The 16,908-nt window shown below is 36.2% G+C and overlaps 1 protein-coding gene across 4 annotated transcripts in view; it reads left to right on the top strand.

Moving 5' to 3' along the window:
- The window catches only part of LOC105233831 (echinoderm microtubule-associated protein-like CG42247), a 121,922-nt gene that overhangs the window by 79,513 nt on the left and 25,501 nt on the right, over positions 1–16,908 (top strand). Inside the window, exon 1 of one of the 4 annotated variants that reach the window (XM_029548375.2) lies at positions 5,963–6,240. The exons of the other annotated variants lie outside the window; for them this stretch is intronic. Within the exon in view, the coding sequence (XP_029404235.1) occupies positions 6,178–6,240 (63 nt within the window). The 5' untranslated portion in view covers positions 5,963–6,177. Of the gene's footprint in view, positions 1–5,962; positions 6,241–16,908 lie in introns of those variants that run through there. 4 annotated transcript variants of the gene reach the window in all.

Raw genomic sequence — 16,908 nt, 5'->3', positions numbered from 1 at the left:
GACTTGTTTTCGCGTATCAACTTAACAACAAAATACATCCAAAAATCGAGGTATAAAAATCTTAGCCGTACCCAAAATACGTGTAGGCCAGCGCTATTATTGCGAGTTAGCGCGCGATCTCTCCTCATCCAAATTGGGCCCTTCACCATATATGAAATTCAGAAACATAAAAATAAACCCCAATTAAGGAAGGGCTAAGTTCGGGTTCAATTGAACATTTTACACTCTTTTAACCTTGCAAGAAGCTAAGCCAAATACCTTTACAAATGTGAAAATGGACAACCAGGAGGAGTCGTAATCGAAGCATATTTGATATATATGTAGTATTACATATACATATGTCTATACATATGTAACTCATACACTATGCCGACATATTTTGGCGTATGGTTTGTTAGAAAATGAAAAATCATTATACGTATGTATATATCTAGGAGTTGGGAGAGTATCGACCCAATAATGTGGCGTGAAAGTCCGCCGGGATAGTTCGAAAATCCTGACTACTTTAGTTATATGGGGGTTAGAATCAAGTTCACTCTATTATCGATCATTTGAAGCATCAAAATCCATACACTGTTATGAGTTGAACAGGTTCTTCAGCGATATTTCACTATTATTAGAGAAAGTATTTTTTGGCCCACGTAGATAGCCCTTGCTATGCTACTGCGATCGGTCGGTATACCAAATTACAGCTTTATATCTTCATTTAGGTGCTTAGTAATGAACCTTTGTATATTTTTGGTTCATGGCGATTTGTGGGCGTTGACAATTGTTTCGCATTCTCAATTCCTGGGAATTCAAGTTACAGCCTTGCAATGGGCGGACGAAGACAAACAGGCAGACCATCCGGATTTCAACTTTTCCTCGTCATCCTGGATCATATTATATAACTGCATAACCCTATATCTATCATCGCTTAATAGATTTTTAGTTTGCAAGAAGGATAAAAGAGAATATAAAAACACACCTCTTTAAAGTATTTCCAAACTAAAAAGTGAAAAATTATACAGCGCGAAAATATTTGTTATTATATGAGAACTAGTGCTGTATATTTTTAAAAAACCTGGATCTGCTTAATCGCGGCCTTAATCCTTTGCAAGTTGATAAGCGTACAACAAATGTTGCGGGTTTGCACAACGACACTTAGCTCGTCCTTGCCTCTTAATATATAAACTTGTAATTCACATTTTTTTTCAATATTATGTTGGATCTTATTTTAGGATCAAAAATTTTTCATTAATTTTAATCCTTACTTTTTGAGATTGCAAAACTTGTTTTTTAAGGTGGACTTCCTAGTCTAAGAAGCATGAATTTCAGTGTAATTTCTAAAGTGTTGAAAAAAAAAGACAAATTAATATTTTTATTATCCATTTTTTTACTAGGTTTATTTGTGTAAGTTTTAGAAGAGTAGAAGATCAAAAAATTAAAACACTACAAAAAAAGTACAAAATATTTCAAACAATTATGAGCTGACGCGAGTGGGGGGATCTCTAAAAATTTCCGATGTTGGACCCCCCATGGCCATGGATTTCAACACCGCCGTAGTTTATACTGAAACACAAAAAGAATAAAAAGACTTACTAATACTCAGAATAAATGTCAGCAAATGGTCGGAACTAACTGAAAAGTGGGAAAACAATTTTTCAAACCCCAAAATGGCGACTAGCCTTAAAAAAAAAAAGCGTTTTTGGATTCAACTTTTTTCCTGAATCTTTCGAATTTTTTTTAAAATAGATTCCCAAACAATAATAATTTGGGGATGTGGGGCTAGTTCTAAGCATCTAGGACATATCTACAAAGAAGGGGACTCATAATAAAAAATTGCAAGTAATATCGGAATCCAGTAGGAACTGGAGAAATCGATGGGCACTATGCGCTTGCCGAAAAAGTCAGTTTTGAGAAAAATACAGCGTTTAAAAAGGTTGTCGCGATTCCGAGAGCCGATACCTTTTTGGATGCCGGGTCAGAAAAATGCCTATATCTCCGAAAATAATTTGAATTTTGAAAAATCTTCTTGTACACATATTCTTGAATAGTTAAGCACTACTTTGAAAATATGCAAACAAAAAAAATTTCGAGTTTTTTTAAATATTCTAGACTAGAATACCCCCCTTAATTTTTTAATCCAGTAACTTGCGATTTGAAGTATTTCAAAATTAGTTCCTGGTACAAAAGTTTATTGAGTATATAGAGCTCCTCAAACAAAAGTACCTTTCGCCCAACTATTTTAAATTTTAGAAAATATTCTAAAAAATTCCCAACAAACTTATTTAACATGTTTTTATTCAATCAGCTTCAGTGTAAATGTATGCATATTCCATATTTATCAAAAAAAAGGTCCTAGTTAGGTTTTAGGAACGTGGAGTTATATAATGCACAACACAAAAACAAAAAGTAAAATTAAACTAGAAATTAGTAAGAATTTTCTTGTCTTTACAAAAACTTCTTATACCCGTGTGCGAAGCGCTGTGACCACAAGCAGAAAATAACGGTACATAGCGAGTGCTTCACAACGGAAACTCTTTCCTTTACTAGTTGACTAATGTTACACATATTGTTCTTCAAACATTTCAAAAGAAACTTAAAAAATAAAATTACAGTGCAATCCACACAAAGAACAAGTCGTGCTACTTTTTTGTCTACTTATTATGTGGGAAACAACACCACATAAACAAACATATATATATAGTATATAATATAATCGCAGCTAAACCACGTGAAAGCAAGTGAAATCAGCAGCAAAGTGAAAGTAAAGCAATAGCAAGCAGAAAATCCACAACAACAAAGCAAGATAAAATACCAAAACAGTTGCCGGAAACCTAACTGCTTACATTTTCTGCTAAGCCGAATAAGATACAAACGCAATATATAAATGCATGTATTGTACCTACATATACATACATGTATATCCAAACAAACTTCTTCAATGTGTTTGGTGTAGCAATTCATCGCGCGTATAAGAACCGCTGCCCACGGAGTGAACAAATACTTTGTTGAAACGTGAAGTGCTGTAAAACAATTAAACCTGTAGCAAACACACCGCTACAACACGACGTTTCACATAAAGAAGATGATATAAACCAATAACAATAACACTGAGAAACAGTACGGCAATAACAACCATGCAACACATTGGTAATAAATACGAGGTTTATACATTATATTGCCGATATTTTCCATTCCAACTGCCAATTATTTCACTATATAAACAGGAGCGTCGTCAGCGTGAACGTAGCTCGCCGCAATTTTGGTGGAGAGCACGTGGTAAGGCTGGATTAGATAGCCTACAAACTGTTACAGCAATTGTGGTGCTACACAGCGTAATGAGTTAACATACAGGCACGCATCTTGGAATGGCGATTTGTATGTGTGCGCGTTATGGCTGCTTGGCCTGGCCATTCGCGAGCACTACTACAGACACACATACAGAACGCATCTACTCGATGGTATAAAATTTCGTGTGCTTTTGTGTTTTACTTATAATACGCTTGGCCAGACTGTGGCGTTTAGCCAAAGAGCCTACTAAGTAGGCTGCTTGCTCCCATTGAGCGCTTAGCCGTGGCCTAACAACTAGTCGGCCAATCAGTCAACTTTCACAGCGTTACTAATGGTACTTTTTTCTTTTAAAGATTCTTACACACTAACCCACCTTGTAGGGGCAAGTAAGCCCTTAGTACTTTGGCTTTCCACGCTTGAAAAATATATTAAAATCAGCAAATGTGGTGTACGGGCAGTCGTCGCCAGGCAGCTCAAGCGTAACGCCGCCATATTTAATTGTACGCCAAATGGATGAAAAATATTTTTTGCAATAACTCAGAACATACTTCGAAAGTTAGTCTTGTCAAGTAATTACGAAAGTGGTTGTGCATATTGTGGAGTGATGAATCGCAATGATGGAAAATATTTTGCAATAACTCCGACCATACTCATGAAAGATTAGTTCCGTGATTCAAGTATTAACGAAAGTTGGTTTTGCATATGTGGAGTCGAAAATCGTATTTTTATAATAAAAAATGTAAAATAATATGAAACAGACGCTTAAAATTTTATGTAACATTAAAACTTAAACTATAAAGCTGGGTACGGTGTTAAATCTTCCATCAAAGTCCCGTTTACACAACAACTATTTTTCAGCCCCATCCTTGCAGAAAATCAAATTTTAAATTTTTTTGACAAAACATTTTGTGTTGGAAATTTTTTTTTTTTGATTTTTAAATGATAAAAAATACAATATTTATTAAAAAAACAAAAAATTAAAAATAATTTTTCGAAAATTTTTGTTGCAAAGAACGTTTAATTTTGTCTGCATCACTTGTCAACGAAACTTCAGATATAAATACATAACTGTCAAAAAAAATCGTAGCAAACTTTTATTGGTCGCTCTAAACGCATGGTCATAGTAGCCTACAGTCTAATTAACAGGCCTGTCATACACACACGCACGCTATTCTTAATACACTCGTCGTAAAAATGTTCATTCAACATCTACTGAGCCCTGCAACATCTGAGATAAAAGCAGTCCTAGTAATCATACACGGCCACGATTAGTTTCTCATCCGACGTGCGTGTGACAACCAACTGAGTTTATTTGCTGCCACTCGTTTATTTAGTTGCCCGTCAGCGGTCACTCATACGCCCTGTTGACCGTTTGCACTGCGCGGTCAGTAGTTCACTGCAAGCGCGTGCCTTGTTTTCTCTTATTTTGCATATTCCACGCAGCAACTGATGTTGTTGTATGAGTTTACTATTGTTGTTGCTGTACGATTTTTGTTCTTGCTTTACCTTTTAGCTGTGTGCATGTGCGTACTAGTACTTATGTCTTTGCCTGCACGTTCAAAGTGAATTTAACTCATTTAAAGTGCAATTAAATTAAAACGCTTTCAATTAACTCACTTTAAATGACCGACCAGAGGCGAGGGAGTTGGGGGGAGCGCGTTGCTCTACATTTTTTCACACTGACCAGTTTGAATTTATAAAAAAATAACGTAAAATTATGATATTACTCGTGATGCTCTGGCTACAAGTTGCTACTGAGTATAGTATAGGGTGGGTCATCTAAAGTTTTTAATTTGAATTATCTACATTTCGACATTAGAAACGTTAAATACCATTCGGAAAGTGACAGATATTCAGTTAAAAGTCTAAAATTTACGAAATGGGTCGCTATTCACTATTCTACAATTCGCAGATTGGACAGAAGATCGTTTGACCGAGGATGGTCAATTTTACCGAAAAATCATCTTTTCGGACCATGTTGATGGTTACGTTTAAGAAGCAGAATTGAATTTGGGGCACAGAAAACCCGCACGTAATTGTCGAGAAGCCAATGCACCCAGCACGAATCACTGTATGGTGCGGATTTTGGTCTGATAGATTCATCGTCACATTTTTCTTCGAAAATGAAGAAGGAACCGGCAACCATCAATGGTGAGCGATATCGCGCAATGTTAACCGAATTTGAAATTTTTATAAAATATGGGCCCACTTTAGACCTAAAAACTCTTCTTCTTCTTAATTGGCGTAGACACCGCTTACGCGATTATAGCCGAGTTAACAAACCGCCACTAAACCTAAAACTAGCATTTTAAATTTTTGTTGTGGTTCTAAAAAGCGACTGTACAACTTACTTCTCAATAGTTAGATATGTCGATAAGAGATTAGGGCAACTTAAATTGAAGAGGAAAACTAATATTTAAATCCCATTAATCCCTTAATGATATAAATTTATCCTGCCGCAAGCTTAAAAAGTACTTTCAGTTATCATTTTAGAACACATACAAACACACATATACGTATACTCGCTTATATGCATATAATAATATAGCACCATTTCACAACGCTACCAACTCATTCATTCTCCGGCCTTTTTTGCCTTTCGGGCAACTGAAATTCAATTAAAATAATTTCATTTTATTTAATTTCTTTCAATTTTGTTGTATGCATTTAAACAGAGTACGCTGCGGGAAACTAATTTCGCATAAAATGCAAACAAACGAGAGTGTGTATAAAGCAGTGAACTCGCCACAGTATGCAAGTATGTAAACAAATGCATGGCTATGTGTGTATAAAAAATTCGATGAAAACCCGTTAAAAAAGAGACGGAAAAAACAATACTAAAAAACAATTATACAGATATACATATATTTGTGGGAAAATTAATTAAACTCGGCAGCTTAAATGTACGAGGATAGCGACGAAAGTTCGCCATTTGTGATGCTCTCATCGCCCACCAAGTCTTGGGTTAGTACTGTGATACAAGTATAGTATATATATACAGCTTGTTATAATAATGTATGTCATTTTTATATGTATATGTAAGCCGGTGATTTTTGTGAGGTTAGGATTTTCATGCATTAGTACGGGTGATTTTTTTGAGGTTAGGATTTTCATGCATTAGTATTTGACAGATCACGTGGGATTTCAGACATGGTGTCAAAGAGAAAGATGCTCAGTATGCTTTGACTATTTCATCATGAATAGACTTACTAACGAGCAACGCTTGCAAATCATTGAATTTTATTACCAAAATCAGTGTTCGGTTCGAAATGTGTTTCGCGCTTTAATTTTGTTCAGCGATGAGGCTCATTTCTGGTTGAATGGCTACGTAAATAAGCAAAATTGCCGCATTTGGGGTGAAGAGCAACCTGAATCCGTTCAAGAACTGACCATGCATCCCGAAAAATGCACTGTTTTTGGTGTGGTTTGTACGCTGGTGGAATCATTGGACCGTATTTTTTCAAAGATGCTGTTGGACGCAACGTTACGGTGAATTGCGATCGCTATCGTTCGATGCTAACAAACTTTTTGTTGCCAAAAATGGAAGAACTGAACTTGGTTGACATGTGGTTTTCAACAAGATGGCGCTACATGCCACACAGCTCGCGATTCAATGGCCATTTTGAGGGAAAACTTCGGACAACAATTCATCTCAAGAAATGGACCCGTAAGTTGGCCACCAAGATCATGCGATTTAACGCCTTTAGACTATTTTTTGTGGGGCTACGTCAAGTCTAAAGTCTACAGAAATAAGCCAGCAACTATTCCAGCTTTGGAAGACAACATTTCCGAAGAAATTCGGGCTATTCCGGCCGAAATGCTCGGAAAAGTTGCCCAAAATTGGACTTTCCGAATGGACCACCTAAGACGCAGCCGCGGTCAACATTTAAATGAAATTATCTTCAAAAAGTAAATGTCATGAACCAATCTAACGTTTCAAACATTCACCGATGAGATTTTGCAAATTTTATGCGTTTTTTTTTAAAAAAAGTTATCAGCTCTTAAAAAATCACCCTTTATATACAAAAATTCAGTTAATATTAAATAATTATTAAGGACTTTTATAACTCATATTAATATTTATTCTACCAATTTGATAAATAGTTATTCCGCTACATTTTATAGATATTTTTACTACTATTTTTGTATACTGCAACTAATTTGCATTACTACTTCTTCTTCTTCTTTATTGGCGAAGACACCGCTTACGTAGTTATAGCCGAGTTTACAATAGCGCACCAGTCGTTTTCACTGGACCTTTCTCTCGAAATCTCGTAACGCCGACTCATCAGATGTTGTAATCGTCCATGCCTCTGCATCAAATAGCAGGACGGTGATGATCAGTGGCTTGTAGAATTTGGTCTTTGTTCGCCAGAAGTTGTACACTCTTGTCGAAGATTGTCCTTTCTCGTTTAAGTTCTGCAGCTTGAGTTATTTGTCCAGGAATGTATTAAAGAAATCGATAGAGAGTTGCCTTGTCTGAAACCTCGTTTGGTGTCGAACGGCTCAGAAAGTTTCTTTCCGATCCTGACGCAGCTTTTGGTGTTGCTCAACGTCAGCTTACACAGCCGTATTAGTTTTGTGGGAATACCAAATTGAGACATAGCGGCATAAAGGTAGCTCCTTTCCGCGCTGTCAAAAGCAGCTTAGAAATCAACGAAGAGGTGCTATGTGTCGATCTTCTTTTCACGGGTCTTCTCCAAGATTTGGCGCATGGGTAATATCTGGTCAGTCGTTGCTTTGCCAGGTCTAAAGCCACACTGATAAGGTCCAATCAGTTTGTTGACGGTGGGCTTTAATCATTCACACAGTACGCTCTATAGAACCTTAAATACATAGTTGAGAATGCTTATCCTACGGTAGTTGGCGCAGATTGTTGCGTTTCCCTTTTTGTGGATTGGGCAGAGCACACTTAAATTACAATCGTCGGCATTGCTTTCGTCCGATCATATTCTACAATGAAGTAAGCATGCTCGTTGCTACTTTAAATTATTCATGGTCGAGCAATGGAACGTCTGCTCCATCGTCTTCGAACCGGGAACCGGGCTTACCATCTCCAGGTATTATGCTTTCACTGCCATTCAGCAGACTGGAATCCTTCTTTGATTTCAGTATGCTCTGGGAATCAGTCACTAGATCACCTCGAGGGATTTTACAAGAGCATGCTCCCGTCTTTCAACCTTCTGTTAGTCCCCGCATCTTTTCTTATAAAATTTCCAGTATTGCCCGTTTCGGCCAACTTGTCAAGATCTTCGTCTTGTCAAAATCTCCGCATTTCGGCCTCTGGTGGACAGTGACAGAAACCATTCTCTCCACTGCGACACAGTATTCTTCATCAACCAACTGTCCTTTTGTCTTTTCCGAAATCTTATGGTTTCGGTTGCAGCTGTACGTGTGGAGCTTGAAATGCCGTTTTACAGTTCTCATATACCGAGTGCTCTCAAAAAGCAGGAGAACAAGTCGAGCAGAAAATCGTTAGGATCTCAGAGCGTACGCACGTCTTCCGTCTATCACAATATGATAGGCTCATCTTAATTAAGGGATCGTAGTCAGAAGGGTTGTCTCTCACTCGAGGCTGTTTTTTTCTTTTCATTAGGGGTATTTGTTTACGTGCTTGGTAACAAATCCAGCAACCCTGGGGAGAGATGGTTTGCCTTCTCACTTTAGCTCGCTTTCAAACTGATGTTTTTTGGCTACCCAGACAATACTTGATCTAAGACCGGAAGTCGTGAGCTGCTAAAGCCATATGTCAAAGAAGCGTTCCTGGCCACTCTCAAGTGAATGGCGCTCAAGCAACTTTCCTCACTCGCTCCATGGCTTTATTTTTCTTAATTAACATTAAATTTGCTAAAACTACGCATAGTAAACCACTAAATATTGTCTTTATGTTTAATTAACAAAGCAGTCCTCTAGTAGTGTTTTCAGAGCGAGACATTTTTTTTTGGATTATTATTACTACTCTCCTTATTACTATTTCTTCCGCAAATTTTTCACAACTAGTTTTCTATTGCGCTATGGGTTCAATTACAGTTAGCTTTATCTGTTTTTTCACTACTTTTCTCAATTCATATACAAGCCAATAAGAGTTTCTATATATACATATATACTTAGTTTACTAATTTTTTCCACCAATTTCTTTCTAAAGAATTTAATTTCCCTACGTCTTATACATATTTCTTTGATTTTTTTTTTTTGCATTTCAATGTTTTCAGCTAATTTCACCGTAATTAAATTTACATTTTTTGCTCTGTGCGCCATTTTACGGCAAAACTTTGAAATCTTCTTCTTTTCCACACATTTGTAGAAACGTTTATATAGTTCCATTGTCTATCCTTACCGCCGCTACTAATACAACTCTGTTTTCACGCAGTTTACTTTCAATACCACTTGTATTTTATTTTGTTATCTTTTGTTTGCTTTACAAACTTCGAGTCTGTCCGCCGCAGATTGTTTGGTTTGCATTTAATTTGTGTTCAGCAAATATGCAGACAGCAAGTCGGCATGCCGTCCGAGTTGTTTCCGCAGCAGCCGCAATGATTTTCTCCATTTATCGCACACAACTTTGCATTAATTTTGTTTTGCTTTTAAGTAATTTTCTCCATTTAGAATGCATTTATTTGGCTGCGTGTTTTCTTTGTTTTCAGACTGTTAGTTAACACTTTAGTTGCTTTCCACCGCAACTTTTAATTTATTTTTTTCCGAGTTTTCCTTTCAATTTATATTTTCTCGTACTCGCTTGCCATTTTGTGTCTGTATTTGTTTTGCTTTAGGTAAACCGCCTAGTTGGCGCGTTACAGAGTACAACGCCGTCAAATTTTATGCTGAGGTATGCTCTGTATTGCTTTGGGTTTGGAGAATGTTGAGGCCTTGGTATTTTCTTCTCTCTTATTTATTTCACGATTATTTTTAAAGCTTATTTAAGAAGCACTTTTCTGTAATAATTATTTGCACGTTAGTTGCAAATATTAATTAAATTTCGTTTGAAAAGTTATAAGTTGTACATGGCGTATGAGTAACATCAAGCGCAATTCAAATTAGGAAACTAATTAATTCATTTCTTCTTACATATTTTATAAAGCATATCACGCGTTTCTTAAACCTAAGGGAGTGTATTTTATATATTTTTGTGGAAAATAGAAAATACAGACATATACATAGCTTTGGAATATAATGCGGATTCGGCCTAGTTACGTAGCCTAGCAATAATAACAATTAAACTTCAGGTAATAATTTTCAAACTATTTTGTAATGAACCAGTATCTAACTAGTAACATTAACATCAGTTCTAAACCTAGTTTTTCTGTAGTTAGAATATCAACAAATTTTAAGAACCTCCACTGAGTAGCAACTCAGCTCATAGAAAAGAATGCCACCATTCTATGTTAGATACGAAGAAGCTAACGTTATATACAAGGTGTGTTTCAAAGTAAACAAAACTTAGAAAAACAAGTAAGGAAGGGCTAAGTTCGGGTGTCACCGAACATTTTATACTCTCGCATGATAAAGTGATTATCGAGATTTCATTATCCGTCATTTACATATATTTTTATTTTGCTGTAAATTAATTAGAATTAAATTCTGAGAGATTTACCGATATTTTCGATGAAAAATTAGGTTAGGTTAGGTTAGGCACTGAGTTCTTCGTGTTCGATATCAGGGACCTTGAAAAGTTATAGTCCGATCACGACAATTTTTCCACAAGGGATACCTCAGCTCAAATACCGTATTTGTGTAAAGTTTTATTCCGCTATCATCATTGGTTCCTAATATATATATTACAGAGAAGGCATCAGATGGAATTCAAAATAGCGTTATATTGGAAGAAGGCGTGTTAAACAAATATTTTATACCGAATTTCATTGAAATCGGTTGAGTAGTTCCTGAGATATGGTTTTTGGTCCATAAATGGGCGACGCCACGCCCATTTTGAAGTTTTAAAAAAAGTCTGGGTGCAGCTTTCTTCTGCCATCTCTTCCGTAAAATTTAGTGTTTCTGACGTTTTTTGTTAGTCGGTTAACACACTTTTAGTGATTTTCAACATAACCTTTGTATGGGAGGTGAGCGTGGATTTTATCCAATTTCTTCCATTTTGGAGCTGTATATGGAATTGCCTAAAGGAAACGACCCTATATAGTTTGGTTGACATAGCTGTAGTAGTTTCCGAGATATGTACAAAAAAACTTAGTAGGGGGCGGGGCCACGCCCACTTTTCCAAAAAAATACGTCCAAATATGCCCCTCCCTAATGCGATCCTTTGTGCCAAATTTCACTTTAATATCTTTATTTATGGCTTAGTTATGACACTTTATAGGTTTTCGGTTTCCGCCATTTTGTGGGCGTGGCAGTGGGCCGATTTTGCCCATCTTCGAACTTAACCTTCTTATGGAGCCAAGAAATACGTGTACCAAGTTTCATCATGATATCTCAATTTTTACTCAAGTTACAGCTTGCACGGGCGGACGGACGGACAGACGGACGGAAAACTCTACTCGTCACCCTGATAACTTTGGTATGTATAAACCCTATATCTGACTCTTTTAGTTTTAGGACTTACAAACAACCGTTATGTGAACAAAACTATAATACTCTCTTTAGCAACTTTGTTGCGAGAGTATAAAAACAGAGCAAATGGTTAGTGGATAAAGATAGCAGATTCTAACGCACCATTCGACATATAGATGGCGCCACCAGTGGGCGCTATATTCAAAAAGTCCTGTTTACTTTGGAAAGCGCCTTGTATAGTATACTCATACTCTTCTTTTCCCTGAATATAATTAATCAGCGTTTTTTTAATTCAACATATGTATATTAACCCGCATCCTATATACACACCATGAAAGGAAGATAAAAGAACTGATCGCGTAAATGCTTAATGCAAATAAAAATTAACAACTTTTCTGCTCACCTCAGATAGTAATTTGCTTTTCAGCAATAACTATAAAATATGAGTTCTTCGATATTCAGCGAAAACGCCGCTTATGTCCATTACAGAGACGATTCAAATGAACTGGTTGATATTCACGATAATATATGTAACATTAAGGTATAAAGTTTCCTTCTGCGTTGAACAAAAAAATTAAAAATTACGCAGCGTAATTGGGGAATACATGTAATGAAAGATGGCGGAGCGAGAAGAAAGAAATGAAAATAATACTAAAAAATATATGTTTTATTTACAACTGTGTGTGTGAGTAATAATAATTATCGTAAGGTCGTAATATGCAGTATCATAGTTTAATATGTAAGATTGCGTATGCATAACTTCATTAAAATATTTGCTCGAGAAATCTGCACCAAGGATATGTACAGGGTTCTCTAATAAGAGTGATATGATTTTTTAGAAAACAAACACTTTAATGAAATTGAAATGTTTTTATTAAGTGTGAAGTAAAATTTATACAATTCATTTTATTTCATTCAATAACATAATTCAAATGGCCTTCACGACTTCTTTTGCAGAAACAAATTTGATGCTTTGAATAGCACGTTCTATATTTACTTCAAAAGCTTGTAGAGACTCTGCTTTATTACTCAAGGTCAATGACTGCAAATAACCCCATAAGGAGTAGTCTAATGGTGTTAAAGTAAAACTTCTTGGAAAACATTCAATGTCACAATTTGTTGAAATAATCGAGTCTCCAAACTTTTGTCGCAATAATTCGGTTTTTGTAAGCGCTGTGGGGCACTTAGCCTCGTCTTGTTGCTAGCAGATGTTACCAAGATCAACTTCTTCCTATTGCGACCATAAAAAGTTTGTTATCATCGATCTATACCGCTCTCCATTAGCAGTAAGGGTGTCAGCAGCTCCATTTTGGTAGAAGTATGGACTGATAATTCCTCCAGACCAAAAACCATGCCAAACAATCAATTTAGGTGAATGTAATGCTTGTTCATGAATAATTTGTGAACTTTCTTCGCACCAGAATCGACGGTTTGATTATTTACCGCACCGCTGAGATGAAAGTGAGCCTCTTCGAAGAAGATGATTTTCTTAAAATAACGTAATGGTTTCAAATTGTTTCAAGGTAAAATCAACAAATACGCGACGCTTACAGTGGTCCAATGACTTCAGTTCTTGAGAGAAAACAATTTTGTACGGATGCAAGCTCAAATCATTTCTAAAAATTTATTAGGTTGTGGTCTGGGGCAGTCCCAATTCTTGAGAATGTCTTGGAATAAACAAATTAAGATCTTTAGCAACACTTGCTTGAACGGCATCAATATTTTCAATACTTCCAGTGGTTCTTTGTCTTATTGACATTTGAACATTATGTAAACAAATGGACGTTCGAAAATTTCATTAATTCGACAAATAGAGAACACAGATGGACGACTATTATTACCATAAACTGGAAAAAAGCACACGAAAGTTTGCTTAGAACAATTTTTTTATAATAAAATTGAATAATTTGTACAATTGTTCTTACGTATATTTTTCCATGCTGAAATTATAAACATTACTGAATACAATGAAAATAAATACAGTTCATGACGTATTAAAAATAGTCATAATGACATATCATAACTATTGGAAAACCCAGTATACGAGTAAATAGCTGATGTCACTGGGCTGAAATCGCACTACCAATAAACTATGTATATAGGATAATGTATGGAATTGCCAAGTAGATAAAGAAATTGCACGATAAGCATAAAAATTAAATGCAATTTATAACTGCAGATATAAATGTGATAAAGAGAAAGAAATTTCGCTTCGATTGGGGCATACGTTTCATGTACTGACTTTCGATAATAAACTTGAAAAAAAAAATAATAGTTAGTATTCATTTCGCTGAAGGTAAGAATTAAGAAGGTAGTAAAAGGAAATAAATACCTTATTACTTTAGTGCTAGTCTCTCAGGTTCATCATTGCTTCTCTGGTAAAAAGGGATTAATTGCAGGGTCTTATAAGGTCTCCATAATTCAGAATTTGAGTACTAAGGATAATATCTTTATAAAATGATAATACCTATATCATATCTATGAATTGATTTTGCAAATTAATTATAGCCGAGTTGTTTCGAAAAACTACTAAAACTGAAAACTAATAACATGGTTTCTCATTTCAAACCATACTCATATAACAATCTAAAGCATAGAGCTATAATGCTTGTATGAAGAAAACTGGAAATACTGAAAAAAACTTATAATTGAACAATATTTGGACATTTTTTGTTCTCGACTTTTTTAAGTACAATTTAACTAAAAAATAAATTCCAATAATTCCTAATCCAGACCACACTGCTATTTGGAAAATTTATGAACTTGTGGAACATTTTTTTTTTTTTAGGCCGTAAGGAGGGTTTAAAATGTCTTCGCACCATATAGGGATCGTCATCCTACGTGAGTGGTATACCCACTAAAACACTCCCCCCCTCCATCATGGAATTTTTTCCCCTACCCCGTGACCGCTTTCGCATTACTTCAGGCTAAGGTTTCCAAGATGGACCCATTACAGGTCAATTTCTACTCTCCCTGCGTCCAGGAATGCCTACGGTTTTTTAGCCAGCATCAAGCTATTTGGCTATTTCTATTGGCTATTTCTATTGGGAGTCCGCACCCATGTCCCTTTTTTTAGTGCGTAGATCATGTTTCACGTACGAGGCAATTATTTTCCAGTTTTCGCTGCTAGATATCATTTTTTCTAAGAGATTTTCCGCACTTAATTCTCCGAGTTTGTTTTGTACAGTCCTTCGGACTTCTTTCCAACGGTGGCACTTGAAAATGGTATGGTTTGCATCGTCTAGTGGTTCGTCTCCTTAAATACAAGCTGGGCTTTCTGCTTTTCCCATGTTGTATAGGTATTTTCGGAAATACCCGTGACCGGACAGCATCTGTGTTATATAGTAATTAACCTCGCCGTGTTTTCTACTGTGCCACTTCTCTATTTCTTTAATCAGTTTGGCCGTCCATCTTCCTTTGCTCTCACTTGTCCACCGATCTTGCCAGAGTTCAAGAGTTTGCTTCCTCGCCTGTTGTCTTGTGGCCATGTGTATTTCTATTCCGTCTTTCTTCCATATCCATAGTTGTCTTCTCTCCTTTGCGAGAAGGTCTATTGGGATGACGCCGCTTATCACTAGCACTGCGGATTCGGATACAGTGCGGTACGCCGAGGCGACTCTCAGGGCTGCTGTTCTCTGCACTTTAGCAAGCACTTTTCGTCTATGTTCTGCATTTAATGTATCGGCCCATATTTCGCTACCGTATAGTAGCACTGACTGTGTTGTGTCCATAAGCAATTTCCTTCTACTTGCAAGTGGGCCTCCGGTGTTTGCCATGAGTCTTGATAGTGCCATGGTTATATTGGCTGACTTTTTTGCAGCATGTTGGATTTGAGTCCTGTACGTCAATTTGTTGTCCATTCTTATTCCTAGGTATTTTAGGGTTTTCGTAGTTTTAATAGTTTCTGAATGAACTGAATGAACTTGCTTGTGGAACAATTGAAAAATATAGAACTAGAATAATATTAAGAAGTCGATTGACCAAATAGACAGGTTGGTTGTCTCTAATTAAGGTGAAATCAGGAAAAAAGAAGCGATTTATTGCTCTGTAGAACGATATAAGCAAATAAAAGACTGGAGTTAAATGGTAAAGAAAGTTTGAATACCGTGAAGTTTACATGTTAATTATACAGGGAATTCACAAGCAATATTTAATAAAATGAATTCAATTTTGATAACTAGTTTCTTAATCGCTTTCAAATATATCACTTTCCCAACTAGTTCATTACGGAGACTGCATTAATTTTTTGCCTTTTCTAACGATTGCACTTGTCATATAATGTAAAAAGAGGATAAGAAATGTAATAAAATACTTAATTTACTTTTCCCGCAATCATGCAGCATATATTTATGATATGAGGACTCCCAGGAACACGTTGGTATAAGGAAAATGCATTAACCACGAAAATATTCCCGGTGGTTGTCGTTGATTATATATATGTATATTCGATTCATTAATGTACATACACAGAGTTATATGCCCAGCAAACTCGTTACACGTTCCCAACTGGCTTCAACCCCTTGAAGTATGCAAAGAATTGCATGATTTTGCATATTTGGCACATAAAATATGGTCACAATAAAATCGAAGCAAGAAAAACCCACAAAAGTAAATGGTTTTAATTGCATTCGTACACACAGCAAAACAAATAAATATATATTTACGCAAATTAATTGTATTTACAAACATACATACATATGTTTACATTACTACAATCGCAGTGGGCACCGCATGGCAACAACAGCCATGTAAGCATTGTGTGTGAGGAAAAAATATTGAGCGCGAACAATTAAAATAATTGCGAAATTGTGGAGAAAGCAAGCGCGAAAAAATCGAAAATTTAATAAAAGAAAAGAACAAAGCATATGCAAATGTGTGAGGGCAGGAAGTGGGTGGGCGACGCACAAAAAATCTACGCGCTGATTGTGGGTGATAGCCCCGTTCATGGTCAACATGCGGCTTTCGCACAATGCTGGTGTTAACTTTAGTGTGTGTATGGGCACACATTGTATGTTATGTATGTATGTGCGTGTGCTCACGCGCGTGCCACAAAACAATTTAATTAATTCCAGATTTGTGCGAAATACTCGCTCACAAGGCACTTTACAAATTTACACGCACAAAAGCGCG

The sequence above is a fragment of the Bactrocera dorsalis genome, chromosome 5 (genome assembly GCF_023373825.1).
Source record: "Bactrocera dorsalis isolate Fly_Bdor chromosome 5, ASM2337382v1, whole genome shotgun sequence".
Taxonomy (NCBI): Eukaryota; Metazoa; Arthropoda; class Insecta; order Diptera; family Tephritidae; genus Bactrocera; species Bactrocera dorsalis.
Note: the sequence above shows the minus strand (reverse complement) of the source record. Positions and strands in the feature narration are given on the sequence as shown.